Below are 16,805 nucleotides of genomic sequence, written 5' to 3' on the forward strand. Positions count from 1 at the left end.
TCGTGGTACGATGTTCCGTCATCTGCGTTAAGGTTGTACATCAAGTAAAAAATGAAAATATAAAAAGAGAAATCTGTTCAGTGAAAATACTAGTTAATATATAATTTAAAATATATGTATAAAATATATATAAATAAATATACACTGTATAAATAAATAAACAAATATTAGATCAAACTGAATATTGGAAAAAAGAAAAATTAACAATGCATAAAAACAAGACTGTCAAAGTAAGGCGAGTTAAGCAGAACTCCGGCAAGGAACTAAAAATTGCAAAACAACAAGAGAACATTATGGAATGGTATAAACAATTATGAAAACTACATGAATATGGCAATCAGGCACTTAAACACTTGGATGATAATAGTGTTCAAAGCAATGACACATGGCAATGTAATCTGATTATTTAAAGATTTTTTATACTGAGAAACAATGAAGAAAAAACTAAGATACCAATAAGATATAACACACAAACACACCATCACACACACACCAACACCCATCCACCCACACGCAAGCACAAACGTATTGAATATTGAAGCATACAAAGGTCAATACTCTGTGTGAACTGGTAGCCAATGAAGAAGATCTATGAATTAAAAGTTCCTCTTAATTATAGGTGATTCGTACAAGAATCACCTATTGATTTTTTATGAATAAATATAGTAAGACATCACTGTGTTTTGTTTATATCAATAATTGACTTTGTAATATATTTTTTATTTTGTTGAAAAGCAATGGGAATAGGACGACTGACAGTAACGATGGTAGGAAAGTTTGGAGTAACCGCTGCATTCGGTATTATATTTTTCTATACTGCAGAGCTGTATCCAACTAACATACGGTTAGAAATATAATATTCTCCTATTTGGTGGTTATAGCTAGTCTAGTTCAATTGATAAAAGTTAAATATTGTGTTAAACGAGCAACTGTAATATTATAATAATTATAATTGTATATTCGACGTCCTGAGGTGGTGAGGACTTAAAGCACATCATCTTTTTACTCCCCTATTCACTATCATCAAACTCATACAGAATAAAACAATGATTCTCGCTGATGATTATTTTATTTTGACATTATAATCTTATTAGTTCTTTTTATTGTAATGTTGATGTGTTCTTTATCCATTCCATCTTCATTATGATGATGGCGTTATTGAATAAATGTATCTAGTTGTCAAACTAACCGACTGCTTTATTCATTTGGCAATAGGTCAGTTGCTGTTGGTATTTGTTCAACATCTGGTCGGATTGGAGCCATCCTATCACCATATATCCTCCACCTGTCAAGGTATTGGGCACCACTTGCAATGTTAACATTCAGTGTATTAGCTATTTCATCTGGAGTACTTGTTTTACTTTTACCCGAAACTGCCAATAGAAAGTTACCAGATACAATGGATGAAGTCACAGAACTTAAAATGTAAGGGTTTGTTTGTAAATGTTTCAAAATTTGCATTCAGAATGTACTAATAAACCGCAGTCATTGAAATATAATGGGTTCAGTAAGATGTCTAATCTATCAAGGCACGAATTATGATTATTATGTGTAATTTGTTGTTTTTTGTAATTATAAAGGTAATATTTGCATCAATTGTTGTCAGCGCTAGTAAGAGCATGTTGCTTTGGTAGGTGTCTCTGTGTGTGTGGTTTATCTTCTTTCTAAGTTTATAGCATCGTTTCGACCAGGGAAGACGTGTAGACGTATGCTAATGTTACAGGAATACGATCACTTTTGAATTTTATGGTCTGAACAAACATGTTAAAACGTAAAATAGCTATTTTATGTTAAACTAACCAGCCGTACCTTGAGTGTATTTGTATAATTTCTTTCACTTTATTTTCTACACTATTTAATGTCGATTAATGATAATATTAACGTTTTATCATTTATTTTCAGATCTGTGACAAAATTATCGTCAGCAGAATTAGGAGAAAAAGAAGCTATGACATAAACAACATTGATATCATGAGAAACGTTACACCAACGTACCATGATAGACTTCCGTAAAAACGTGAAAAAACAGCAGTTCCAAAAAAAAAATAATCCAGTCTCCTTTGGCTTGCTCATAAAGCAATTGGGATGATAAGGGTTATTAAATACTCAACGCTATTACACTTTTTAATCAACATTATGATGTTGATTTGTATCAGTACTTCTAGATTTTTTATAGAATACTAGTATATCAACGTATACCAACAAATTAATGAAAATCCTTATAATAGGTAACTAAACGCATTTCATCAACTGGTTGTAAGTATTTTACACGATTTAAATTTAGACTTTGTATAGCATTATTTAATTTTCTAAAAAGGCGAATTGATGCCTATTCTCTAATGGAATAACATGAGAATAGGCAGCAATTCGCCTTTTTAGAAAATTAAATTTCAAATTTATAAAAATGTAGGCCTATTTAGAGTATTGGAAAAAATAAACAAATTAGCCAATTATTGAATTGTTAATGATAATACAATGTATAATTGTTATTGATGTACATACCGTATATTTTATTTTAATGTATGGATGATGCTGCATGGGAAACTTTGTATTAACAGAAAAAGCCATAGCATCAAAATATGAAAATAAACAAAACAAAACATCATTTTTTTTACTGATATGTAACAGTGATATACTAATTCTAAGTAAGTTATGATGTACTGAAATTGAAATAAAGTTTAGAGAGTGAATCTCACAAAAAGACAAACAACTACAGCCAGCAATTTGTTTTCTTCCAAAATACTTATAAGTAAGCTTTTAAAATTAATTTGAATACATCATATTAAATATTAAAAAGTGTTTCTAAGATCCACGCGTAGGCTCGCTATTTATTTATTACAGGCATAGAAATAAATTATATATATATATATATTAAATAGCCTATATAAATGCGTGAACGTGATTGGTTGAGTACGATGATATTGACTGAGTAATTGTCGAGTAATTATCGTGTCCCTGTCATTAAATATATATAAAATCCAGCAAATTCTCGAGTACGATGATATTGACTGTGTAATTTTCGTGTGGCAACATTCGCGTTTGGCGATAAATAAGTTAATAAAAGTAATAAAAGTCATCTACTGGGACTTGAGCTCGCGATGAATTGTCACTCCATCACGCAACTTGCTTGAAGAAATTAATCAACTAAACTATTTAAACTATTCATACATAGCGCCCTCGCTTAGTTTTTAGTCCTCTCTAGATGTGACCTGATAATAATACTATTATGTATGCTTATTGATGGAAATTATTCTGTAAATTTAAACGGTCTAGGCCTAAGTGAATATTTTATTGCCAAGGAATCATTAATTAGTAATTATCTGTATATTATTATTATTATTTTCAACCTGTTATTGGTGTTTTACACTGTTGGTTTGATATAAAGAATAAAAAATCAGAAGGTTCCGGGTTCGAATCTCGGTTGGGGCGACTTTTTCTCCTTCTCACAGATTTCCTCATCTTCAAATTAATTAATTAAATTTCAGTATATCACGGTATAGTATTTATTCTGTGCCTGTGGTTTTTAAAATATATATATATACTATATATCCCTGTTCATACTGTACATGTTGACTTTATATTTGTAGTAGAATAAATTAACTTTTATATTCGTTTGTAAAGTGAAAATGTTATTGACTTTATACGGTCATTTTTCGCAAAGGTAAGGTGAATTAGGCAGTCTTATTACTTAGGCTAGCCGACCCATACACTTTGCTACATTTTTTAATATAGCAGATGTAATATATAGTTCATCGAGAAAAATATCATTCCCTCGGGGATGTCAATTGTTATATTTCACCTCTAAAAAAGTAGGCAATATCTGTATAATATAAACATTTGCAGTAGAGCAGAATCAGTGTCGTGAAATAAACCTTTATTTTTAAAAGTAATGCTAAAGGAATATTTTGTAGTATAAGATAGGAATTCATCAAAATTGACTATACATAATTATGTAAAATTGAGGCATTTTTCTTTTTAAAAAAAGTATATAAATATAAATCAAAAGAAAAATCAATTTAACACAATTTAAAAATACCATTTTATTAAAAATTATTACCCAGTTAAATGTGTGTAAGTCATTGAATCAAAATCAGTAAAATTCCAATCTTATAACATTATGAAAAAGGTGTAGCATCACATTATAATACTTTGTTTTTAGATTTTCAGTGTAAAAAAGTAAGTAAGAATCCGTATCATTGTATATTTATTATATATATATATTTTTTTTTTTTTTTAGTTAGATAAACTTGAAGTTGCAAGATTGAAGGAATTCAATTTAAGTGCTGGTGTAATACAGATATGGTGGAGGAAAATCCTTGCAACCAAAAGTAAACAAGAGGTCAAACAGGTATTGATTGTAATAGTGTTTTGCCAAATATCTTGCAGGCATCATGCTGTTACCAAACCAAGCCACAGAAGGCTATTTTAACATTGAATTACATCTTAACTTTTATTCATTTTAAAATTTTTAAAATTAAACTAAATGTGTTTATGTACTGTTAGATGCTCAGTCACTGATTGATATGTTGTAGGTTTTAGAGGCTGGAAGGTGAGAGAAGATGTAAAGAAACGACATGAGGCAGCACGTGTCATACACTATGCTATGATGCTGAGTCACTTATTAGAATTGATGTGTTGTATGTTTTAGAGGCTGGAAGGTGAGAGAAGATGTAAAGAGACGACATGAGGCAGCACGTGTCATACAGTATGCTATGAGTGGATATTCAATTCGTTTACATCAACGCAAGTTAGAGGAACAACTAAATGAAGTAGATTCAGACGAGGTAGGCCTTTACTTAAAACTCTCAATTCTCAATCTACGCTGCACCAACATACTTTACCAAGTGAAGTATGTTCCTTCATCCTCATGTACTTTAATGATGTTGAATTAACACATCATCATTGATATGTATTGAGTTATAAAACTAAAAATGTTGAATCGAGAATATTTAATTTACTGAGAGATCAGTTAATTTTTAACTCATGAAATATTCTCACTATTCAAATCATAAACATTTAGTTTATGGTGTTTATACCAATCTAATACTTTTTTTTTCTTGATACAATTTAACATTTATTTTTACCAGTTTGTTGATTTGCTGAGCACCTGAATATAAAAAGTGTTACAGAAGAGAAGCCTGTAAATCAAGGAACCATCATTAACAAGTTTGTGTTGCAACCACTCCTGCAGTTAATATAGCTTTTGGTATTGTGTTACTTGGTTTGTTGTAAGTATGTTAATCCAGGAACTACCACCAGTATCAAGGTTGTGTCAAATGCCGCAAATTGTCTACTATATAAATGTTGAAAGAAAAATGAATATTGACACAATTTTTTACATGCGTGTGCTGTCTTACCAATTTTTATTCACAATAAAAACAATAATACAGTCTTTGTGAAGCTCTTTCAGCTTCGATTTGGTTTTCACGCATGAGTAAACTTTATGAAAATGAAATTATCCTAATATTAAATTTTATTATAAACAAATCATGTAAAACTAACAATGTAAAACTAACAATGTAATTTCAGTAAATAACAATTATTCTCAGGAATATGATTTAATTTTGTGATTTTTATGTCCCATGCATTTAGGATCAATTGAAGATTTAAATGTTGTGTTGTTTTTCTATTAAATTCTTTTTATTAACCCTATTGGTCGCGTTGAGATTTTAAAAATGCAATACAAAAAAGTTAACAATATTGTATATCATTTATCATTTATTAAAATAGAATATGAAATATGTATTTATTTAGTAACTCTACTAATAAATGTATATTTTTTAAGTTTAAATCAACAGCATGCATACACCACAACATTGTACTTTATCTTTACAAGAGTTATCTTGTAAATATAAATTTACAATTTTAGTTAGCAATTATTAATGTCATTTCCATTCCTTAAACCATTTTAAGTAAGAACTGTTCCCCTCACTATAATTAATGACAATATTTACAAATATCTTAATAATGTTCTCTCTCCTTGTAATGTTGCGTCAGTTGAGTCGATTATTGAACAAAATAAGGTTTTATTTTAAATTACCCTACTTACAGTTTGCCAAATGCGCACAATAAAGAATCGATTACACGTAAATATTACAAAAGAGTTAATATTAAACTAGCATTCAAATCATTTAAAATGTCAAACTTTTTTAGTCAAGACATTTTAAGGCAGTTTGCCTATTTATCAAATGCCTCACAAACGTTATTTTAACTCAAAAGTTCGGAGGAATTACTCATAATTTATCTAACATATTTTTCCTAGAAAACACATCATGCTAATATTGGATGTGATTGACTGATTTGAGGCATCTGTACGGTCAGTAAACATATCTTATTTTTGTGATGAATGGGGAGAAAGGACCATTCTGTTTTAGGTTTTCAGAAGCCTGTTGATCGTCACACACACTAGACAGCAGCTGATTAGAATTCTGATTAAAAATTATTACAAAACGTGTGGTTTTATAATCCCAAGTTATACCAAGTACGCCTTCTAATCATAATAATATTTATAATCATAATATTGATGCTTATGATGCACACTATATATCATTGGCAGAGTTTAATGTGTCAAGACATCAAAATAAACAATGCAAATAATGTAGGATAATTCAGTCCCTCTAATGGAATTCAACAACAAATAATTTAGGATAATTCAGTCCCTCTAATTGAATTCAACAACAAACAATTTAGGATAATTCAGTCCCTCTAATTGAATTCAACAACAAATAATTTAGGATAATTCAGTCCCTCTAATTGAATTCAACAACAAATAATTTAGGATAATTCAGTCCCTCTAATTGAATTCAACAACAAATGATTTAGGATAATTCAGTCCCTCTAATTGAATTCAACAACAAATAATTTAGGATAATTCAGTCCCTCTAATTGAATTCAACAACAAATAGTTTAGGATAATTCAGTTCCTCTAATTGAATTCAACAACAAATAATTTAGGATAATTCAGTCCCTCTAATTGAATTCAACAACAAATAGTTTAGGATAATTCAGTCCCTCTAATTGAATTCAACAACAAATAATTTAGGATAATTCAGTCCCTCTAATTGAATTCAACAACAAATAATTTAGGATAATTCAGTCCCTCTAATTGAATTCAACAACAAATAGTTTAGGATAATTCAGTCCCTCTAATTGAATTCAACAACAAATAATTTAGGATAATTCAGTCCCTCTAATTGAATTCAACAACAAATAATTTAGGATAATTCAGTCCCTCTAATTAAATTCAACAACACATCATTTAGGATAATTCAGTCCCTCTAATTGAATTCAACAACAAATAATTTAGGATAATTCAGTCCCTCTAATTGAATTCAACAACAAATAATTTCATGAGATGAAAATGTGTTCCTTTGTTCCCATTGCACAAATATAATACATTTGTTTTATTAACAATTTGATTGGACGATTGTGGGTCATATGACATTAACTAAATGTACTACAGTATGGCACTGAAATTCAGTTTTATGAATTTATTTTTGTTAGAGAGATTGAGCAACCACACGCTTGAGAAGAGTCCAGGCTGTTGATTGATTAAGTAACCTGTAGAGGCCTGCAGTCTATTTGTTCAACTCCATGTCCAAAATTGGAATACTGCCTTTTTGAATGGCAACATTATATTTTGTTATGATTTAACCAGATACAAAATACATACAAATATAACAATATTTTGTCATTCACATACCTGACATCTCATGATGTCAGGTACGTGACCTATGTTAAAGTACTTGTATTACTTTGGTCTATTAAAACATAGTTGTATCTTGCACTTTTAATAACATTATTTCAATAGGTCTTCTATATTGTCCTTTATTAACTATGTATCTCCTATTGTTCATACAAATTGTTTATTTGTTGAACTGAGTTACCATATAGCTGCAGTTCATACGGTATACTGTAGGTTTTGATTAGACACTTTAGACTGTTGCTAGTATTTCTACAATATCCATTCTCTCAACTGCCATTAAGGCTTTTACTACTTCCTCTCGTTGGTTCACATCTCTTTCTTGGTTTCTAGTAATTTTACAATATCCATTCTCTCAACTGCTCTCAAGGCTTTTACTACTTCCTCTCGTTGGTTCACATCCCTTCCTTGCTTACATCGCCATTGTACCAGTGATTCCATTGTTGCTTCTACAGTCAGCGCTGAAAACCTTCCCTCAGTTTGTGATAGCTCAACATCAGCAATACCAAGATGCCTACAGAAATTCTTCCAATCTGTCATCTTCTCAGAAATTATCAGGAAGTCCAAGTCTGTTAAGCATCCTGTAAAAACACATTTAATTGACTTCATTAAATAAAATACATTTGGTTGTTTTTCTTCAAACATTCAGGTGCTGAAATTAAGCAACATTTCTGGAATGTAACATTCTATTTGTATTGGCAGAAATCATGAATAATGCATGAGCATAATTACTAATTATTTTCTTATTATTTTATTCTTAGAATTACAAGATAGCTAACCTATTTCCTGAATACAAGAGAACTTAACCCTCGAAAATATAGAAAATGTGTCCTTACGTAAAATACATATTGCACAATTTCATCACAACAACATAAGTTACATAAATATTTGATCGTACCCCTGAAACATGGGTCAATATTGGATGTAGTTTACTGATTGGAGGCATCTGTATGGCCAGTAAAAATACACTTGTTTTATCGGTGAAGAATGGGAAGGCATGGATCATTCTCTTTTATGTTTTTTTCAGATGCGTGTTCATTTTAGACACAGTTTTGTTTGTTTGTTTTTATATATCTAGGCAAATTTCCAAGGATAACAATAAGCGAATTCAATCACTATCCTTCTTAAGGTGGCAATCCCATTCACAAGACAAACATATACACAAGATGCTCTACATAAACGAAGTCTTATTACAAGTCTTTGGGGGTGGAGTTGTATTTGTCATTATAAAACATCCTGACATATGACAGGAATTGAACCCAGGAGCCATGGATTGGTAGCCAAATTAGCTTAATCACATTTAAAACATTTCTTGTTTATCGAATGATTGCTGATGATAATAGAAAGTCAAATAGTGAATATTTCTACAGTAGTATCAGGTATACATAATATAACATTTGTTTTTAATAACAATCATTACCCACCTTGTCCTGATTGGTCTGTAAACACTGCAACTTCTAAACTGACATCATCTTTGTATTCATATCTTGTACACAGGCTATCAGCTAAATCAACACGTCCTTGTTGTTTTAAAGCCTTGATCATTGTAGGTAGTTGATGTGCTTCTGTATGTTGACAGTTATTTCTCCATTGGACCAATACCTCCATTATGGCATCTTCTACATGTTTGTTTTTGTCTGCAATGTTATTAACGTTGTCCCATTTGATTCCAAGTCGCACTGCTAGTCTTCTCCAACTTTGATGTAACTTTTCACAGAAGAATAGGAGATCTTGATCATCAAAACAAGCTGTGAAATAATAAAAGCAATAAGGTAATGAGTTTTCTTTCAATTAAATTAAACTCCCTATTCTATTCAATATTTTATTTCGGAATCTCTCGTTCATAGAAAATAATATAACAAAAATACAATCAATTAACAAATTTATGTAAAAATATGTTTATCAGAACACATTTTTTAAAGCATTTAGTACTATGAGCAAGATTTTATAACACACATAAGAAGATTCATAATTTAATTTGAGAATGTGAGTCAAATTTTATTTAAATGTGCTATTGCTCTTGTAATGACGTCAATGAGAGTGCAATGTTGTTATATGTGCACACAAGTACCTGTAATTTCATTTGGCACTTTCATTTTTGTTACACGGTGAGTGAGCAACAACAGGTTACAATATTGTTGCCTCTCCTTTCATCAAAAGTAGATGTGTACTCATAAACATTCATTACTTGTATACTATTTAATGGCACGAATCATTACAATATAAAATGCAATATACCTGAATGTTTGATAACCTTGGGCATTTCATTGTCACCCTTTATGTGAAACAGCAGATCAGCAAGATCATTACGACCATGTTGTCTTAGTGCAGTACACAATACTTGTTGCTGATTAAGGTCACTACCACTTTTTCTCCTCCAACGTTTCAGCATCTTTGCTGTAGCTTTATCTGTTTGCTTTTCATTATCAAAAATAGTATTCACTTTAGACCATGTAAGCCCCAAACGAACACCAAATCGTCTGCAGGAAAGATCCATCTCTCTGGACACATTGTCAATAGTTAGGTCATCCACATAGTCTATATCAAAAAACAAAATTATCAATCAATTGTGTTTTTAATCCTTCACAATAGTAACTAAACATAATAATTATTTTATCATAATGTATACCTTTGTTATCCTTGACATCTGACATCCTCCTTCGTTTACTAGATCCCTTAACTTTTGATTTTAGAGATGTTTTCCCCTTCATCATTTTATGAGACTTAGCAACAGTATCATCATCAGCAGTATCAGATTCTGGATCTATGTTCTTCTGTCTACCAGCTTCTTTTGAGGTAGAAGCTACAATGACAATACAAAAACAAAAGAGTGATAAAGTTAAACCAAGATGTACAATTGCTTGTTTTGTATTGTATGTTTATGTACTATTACTCTTTTAGTTATAATAATCATAAATTAAATTTAGTTATTTATGAATGTATTAGTTTGGCAATATACACTAATGATAATTTCTGTATTAGCTGAACAGTTTTTTATTTTCAATACTTTACCATCAACTTGTTGACATACAGTATATTGCGATGTATAGTGTTGATATTAATTTATATCTGTGAAAGTCAGTTGCATTCAAAAATCGCATGGTTTAAACATTAAAAACCTAGAATTGTAGTGTACGATGATGATGATAACAATTCATAATAAATCTTTCACCATCAACTGCACCTTTGTCCTTCTTGGAGGAAAATAATCTCTTCACTTTACGAGTGATTTTTTGAAGTCTTGAAGTAGAAGCTTGTGCATTGCTGTGACCATCACTGTCAGAATCTGGAGCTATGCTTTGTTTTGTACTATCTTTCGATTCAGATGCTAAACAAAAATAAATCGAAAAGCAACATTTTACAAACTGTATAACCTAGATGTACATCTTCAATAATACTGTTTTTTTTAATTCTGTGGGTTATCATAAATGATGATGACACAGACTTATTATAAAAATCTAAAAAAAGTTTTTTTTTTTTTAATTTTTTTATTGTTCTTCTTATAATGAAATAACATACAATTAATATTCATTTTACATGAATGATGCAAACAATGTCTTATATCCTTTAATTAAGCAAATCATATAAATACCGTTTTTCCTTCCTGTTGTCCTTGTCGTGTTTGTATCGTCGTACATGTCCGTCCCTGTCTGTCAGTAGCTAATCTTCACCTTATGCTTATTATTAATATGTTTAACTTTACTTTATTCTTAATGGTATTCTCCAGGCATAATGCAACTATTTTTTACTTAATTTCCAACCATTTGTATCTATCATATTTTTTGTATGTGTTTGCATTATCTGAACTTGACTTGAACTTAAGTATACTTAAATAAATAAAGAATACATATATATTCTTTATTTTCTAAATTATTAACTTGAATCCTCATTTATTTTGTTTTGGTTTAGAAACATTTTTTTTTTATCTTACTTCATCCTAAAATGTTAACCTATATCAGTTTCACTGATGGATACTACACAACACAAATCCTCTACCTTTTAGTACAATGTCTCCAAACAGATTACGATAACGTTTCACTTCCATTCCTCTGCTTCCACATGGCAACACATCTTTGTCAAATTTGCGTACAACATGCATATGAGTATGTTCACCTTTTGAACCACACACACAAGGGATGTACATCTTTACTTTAACACCATGTGCATTCTTCTCACTCAAAAAGTGCAATTCTTTTTCAAGAAAAGTTAGTACCTATAAAATAGAATAATTTGATTTAGTTGATTATTTTGCTACCCACAACAAAAAAGTAGTATTAGCTATTTAAAATAATTATACAAACTAAAATTAGTAAATAGAGCAAAGAATGATAACATGTAAGCATGATTCCGAATAGGATCACCAAAACATATTAAAATACAAAATACATTATTATTTTACTATTAAGTGTACATTACAGTTTAAATAAATAAATTATTAATTATTGTTTAATTTGGTTTAAACATCAAAATTGTTAATCTCTACATATCCAACTCATAAACATTATTTTCACATTAATTTACCTTCTTACAGATGCTAGGTTTTGGATCATCATCTTCAGGAAGGCCAGCAGCATTCATCATGTCTGTTCTAACTATTGTTGTCTTTGGGTACTATTACTTACCTTCTTACAGATGCTAGGTTTTGGATCATCATCTTCAGGAAGGCCAGCAGCATTCATCATGTCTGTTCTAACGATTGTTGTCTGCAATATCAAAAATCATTTTTTGTTTTATTTCATTTGACAATTGTTTCTCTTGAATTGTCATTAAAGCAATTGCCACTTAATCTATAGTCTATATATAATCTATATGTAATATTATAAACATACAAGATGAATGAAAAAAACACCTTTAGGTGTTGGCAAGATAATTGCCATATTTTCACCGATTTTCTGCCAACATGTTTCTGTTTGTCTGTCCTATAATGCTTAGTGTGTTTTATTTATAGTTATATTAATTTTTATATAATATAAAAATAACGCTTAAAAGAGAACGACGTTTCGACTCCATCATGGGGTCATTATCAAGTCCAATGAATAAAATATAAAACAACAACTAATTAAGTAGCACAAGCCAAGGGTCAAAGTTTAAATAACAAAAGACCTATTGTCTAACATCCTGTCAAATGAAAAGCTTAGCTTTTACAGAGTCACTTTGTTTATTCAGACTAGGTTTTAATTGTCTGATATACAACATTTCATAGATAAGACAGTCAAATTTGTTTTTGCATTTCCTAAGTATACTAAAACATGAATTAATTTTACTGGGATTAACAATCACTTTATGATCCTTCAAATGCTGTCCTATTAAGCATCTACTATGTTCAACAATGCGTTGGTAGAGGTGTCGGCATGTATATCCAACATAACTTGCATCGCACAAGTCACATTTAAATTTATACACAACACATTGTTGACTTATAATAGTTGGTTTCTTTTCGACTTTCCTAATGTTATCTTTAACTTTTTTACTTATGAATACAGGGACAATGTTTTTGTTTATCTTGTGACTTAGTTGGCATAGTTGTCGCTTGACGGAGTTCGCAGATTTCTGGTCTTTGAATGGCAGGATGATTCGCACTGGTATTTCGGATAGATCTGTTTCATCTTCTGCAGTGTTGTTATTGCTCTCTGCTGGTTTAAAGTTCTGTATGGTTGTTGTTATTAGTTCATCTGGATATTTCAGACGCTTAAAAATCTTCCTTAGAATTTCACATTCATCATTAAAAAGCTGGTGGGTCGACGATAGTTTGTAAGCCCGATTTAACATAGTTATAATAAGTGACCTTTTATACTTGTTGTCAACGTGACTATTGTAGTGTAGCAATAAGCCTGTGTCTGTTGGCTTTCTGTAAACCCGTGTGTGCAATTTTTCCAAATCTTTGGTTATCAGCATTCCTAGGAAAGGGATTGAATTGTTCACGGCAGTTTCCATTGTGAACGCTATCGCAGGATGGGTTGTGTTGAGTAAAGCTAAAAATTCATTGGCTGCTTCTAGATTTGGCATGAATACTAGTGTGTCATCAACATACCGTTTGTAGTATTTGGGCATGTGGTTCGTAGATTCAAGGCGTTCCTCGATGTGGCACATAAATACATTTGCCATAAGGGGCCCTAGAGGTGATCCCATTGCAACTCCATCAACCTGTTCATACAAGTTACCATTAAATTGGAATAGCTGATCTTTCGTTGCTATATTGAGGAGTACAATTAAATCGTCCTTATCTAAGTTTAGTCCATAATTATCATTGAACCAGTTGTTAGTAAATGCTTTATCAGCAATAATTTGAATTGTCTCGGTTAAAGGAACATTTGTGAATAAGGACGAGACATCATATGATACCAAAATATCACTAGCATTAATAACGGTGGAGCGTATATCAGCTGCAAAGCTAAATACATCATCTATTGTATATGCGTTCTGGGATAGCGGTTTCAACTTCTCATCCAGCCACTGAGCTAATTTATAATTGTAGGTACCTGTTGCTGACAAGATTGGTCTCATAGATAACTTTTCTTTATGTGTTTTAGGCAATCCATACAAATGAGCTAACCTTGATCCGGTTTGACAAATTGATTTAGCAATTTCTTTTGGAAGAATTTTATGAACCGTTGAAATCATATCTTTCTCCTTTTTCAAGAGTGGATGGTAATGTGTCATTGGTCTTCCTCTTGTTCTTGGTTGTTCAGTAGAGATTGGTATAAATTTGGAAACATTGTTGACTGATGCTTCACATAATAAATGTTCATATTCACTTCTATCCATGACTACTACTCCTGATCCTTTGTCTGGCTTTGTGATGATTATATCATCTCTCTTCTTTAATTGGCCAAGTGCTCTTGTTAAGGCTTTTGGTGGGGATGGTCCTTTCCTTTCTATATAATTAAGTGCGATAGACTTTAGAGTAGCTGCTGTTAATTCTTTAGTTTCCTCACCAACAATTTTAGGCTCCAGCTTCCAGTACGCTTTCTCGAAATTTGCTTTAATTTCCCTGGATGAAACTCGGTGAGGGTAAGCAAATTGTAAGCCACGGCTGAGCGCTAGCTTTTGAAAGAACGATAGTCTATATGATGATATATTAATGATGTGTTCATCCACATTCTTACCTCTGTACATTAGGTTTGCGATTTTCTTAGAATGTCCATTCATTTCTGCTCCATACTGATTACAGCGTAGCTTGGTCATAGTCTGAAGTATAGCGAGATAACGAAATGACGAACATTGACTTCTGATTTCTGTGTAAATAGTATTTATTTCTTTTCTGAGATTACTAAGAAGTTTCAGCTTCGCTTTCAGCTCTTCCGATATTACATTTTTCTCAAAGAATTTAGCAGAATTGCTCCATCTCTTTGACTTTTCCTGATCCACTTTAGCAAATGTCGGAGTGAGTCCAAGGTTTTGACATAATTGAAGAAATTCAATTGACGTTTCACAGCTTACTAATTTCTTGCTACACTGTTCAAGTCTCCTGAACAAGTGAAGCTGGTCATCGCGTTTCAAATTACGAATGAGAGTACGTTTATTGTAAATACATAATATAAAAATAACGCTTAAAAGAGAACGACGTTTCGACTCCATCATGGGGTCATTATCAAGTCCAATGAATAAAATATAAAACAACAACTAATTAAGTAGCACAAGCCAAGGGTCAAAGTTTAAATAACAAAAGACCTATTGTCTAACATCCTGTCAAATGAAAAGCTTAGCTTTTACAGAGTCACTTTGTTTATTCAGACTAGGTTTTAATTGTCTGATATACAACATTTCATAGATAAGACAGTCAAATTTGTTTTTGCATTTCCTAAGTATACTAAAACATGAATTAATTTTACTGGGATTAACAATCACTTTATGATCCTTCAAATGCTGTCCTATTAAGCATCTACTATGTTCAACAATGCGTTGGTAGAGGTGTCGGCATGTATATCCAACATAACTTGCATCGCACAAGTCACATTTAAATTTATACACAACACATTGTTGACTTATAATAGTTGGTTTCTTTTCGACTTTCCTAATGTTATCTTTAACTTTTTTACTTATGAATACAGGGACAATGTTTTTGTTTATCTTGTGACTTAGTTGGCATAGTTGTCGCTTGACGGAGTTCGCAGATTTCTGGTCTTTGAATGGCAGGATGATTCGCACTGGTATTTCGGATAGATCTGTTTCATCTTCTGCAGTGTTGTTATTGCTCTCTGCTGGTTTAAAGTTCTGTATGGTTGTTGTTATTAGTTCATCTGGATATTTCAGACGCTTAAAAATCTTCCTTAGAATTTCACATTCATCATTAAAAAGCTGGAAGGTCGACGATAGTTTGTAAGCCCGATTTAACATAGTTATAATAAGTGACCTTTTATACTTGTTGTCAACGTGACTATTGTAGTGTAGCAATAAGCCTGTGTCTGTTGGCTTTCTGTAAACCCGTGTGTGCAATTTTTCCAAATCTTTGGTTATCAGCATTCCTAGGAAAGGGATTGAATTGTTCACGGCAGTTTCCATTGTGAACGCTATCGCAGGATGGGTTGTGTTGAGTAAAGCTAAAAATTCATTGGCTGCTTCTATCCCAATTCAATCCCTTTCCTAGGAATGCTGATAACCAAAGATTTGGAAAAATTGCACACACGGGTTTACAGAAAGCCAACAGACACAGGCTTATTGCTACACTACAATAGTCACGTTGACAACAAGTATAAAAGGTCACTTATTATAACTATGTTAAATCGGGCTTACAAACTATCGTCGACCCACCAGCTTTTTAATGATGAATGTGAAATTCTAAGGAAGATTTTTAAGCGTCTGAAATATCCAGATGAACTAATAACAACAACCATACAGAACTTTAAACCAGCAGAGAGCAATAACAACACTGCAGAAGATGAAACAGATCTATCCGAAATACCAGTGCGAATCATCCTGCCATTCAAAGACCAGAAATCTGCGAACTCCGTCAAGCGACAACTATGCCAACTAAGTCACAAGATAAACAAAAACATTGTCCCTGTATTCATAAGTAAAAAAGTTAAAGATAACATTAGGAAAGTCGAAAAGAAACCAACTATTATAAGTCAACAATGTGTTGTGTATAAATTTAAATGTGACT

At 31.4% G+C, this 16,805-nt stretch overlaps 1 protein-coding gene and 1 long non-coding RNA gene across 2 annotated transcripts; one reads left to right on the top strand and one right to left on the bottom strand.

The window, feature by feature from the left end:
* Positions 1-762: 762 nt before the first annotated feature.
* On the top strand, positions 763-2,070 carry LOC140049134 (uncharacterized). The gene is made up of 3 exons (XR_011845192.1): positions 763-844; positions 1,216-1,425; positions 1,903-2,070. It is a non-coding gene; the product is annotated as an uncharacterized lncRNA (long non-coding RNA).
* Positions 2,071-7,059: 4,989 nt separating this feature from the next.
* LOC140049120 (uncharacterized) lies at positions 7,060-12,290 on the bottom strand. The gene is made up of 6 exons (XM_072093948.1): positions 12,224-12,290; positions 11,699-11,915; positions 10,332-10,505; positions 9,941-10,240; positions 9,127-9,450; positions 7,060-8,283 (listed from the first exon to the last, which is right to left on the bottom strand). Exons 1-6 carry the CDS (start codon positions 12,281-12,283, stop codon positions 8,012-8,014), a joined length of 1,347 nt encoding a protein of 448 aa, XP_071950049.1. The 5' UTR covers positions 12,284-12,290; the 3' UTR covers positions 7,060-8,011.
* Positions 12,291-16,805: the final 4,515 nt, after the last annotated feature.

Source organism: Antedon mediterranea, chromosome 5 (assembly GCF_964355755.1).
Source record: "Antedon mediterranea chromosome 5, ecAntMedi1.1, whole genome shotgun sequence".
Lineage (NCBI taxonomy): Eukaryota > Metazoa > Echinodermata > Crinoidea > Comatulida > Antedonidae > Antedon > Antedon mediterranea.

Excerpts from the sequence above, each read along its gene's own strand:
- LOC140049120 (XM_072093948.1), bottom strand. The coding sequence starts at position 12,283 with ATGATGAATGCTGCTGGCCTTCCTGAAGATGATGATCCAAAACCTAGC. Across the intron at positions 10,506-11,698 it reads TGGAGACATTGTACTAAAAG|CTTCTACCTCAAAAGAAGCT; the intron begins GTAGAGGATTTG and ends TTGTCATTGTAG. Across the intron at positions 8,284-9,126 it reads TACAGACCAATCAGGACAAG|GATGCTTAACAGACTTGGAC; the intron begins GTGGGTAATGAT and ends GTGTTTTTACAG.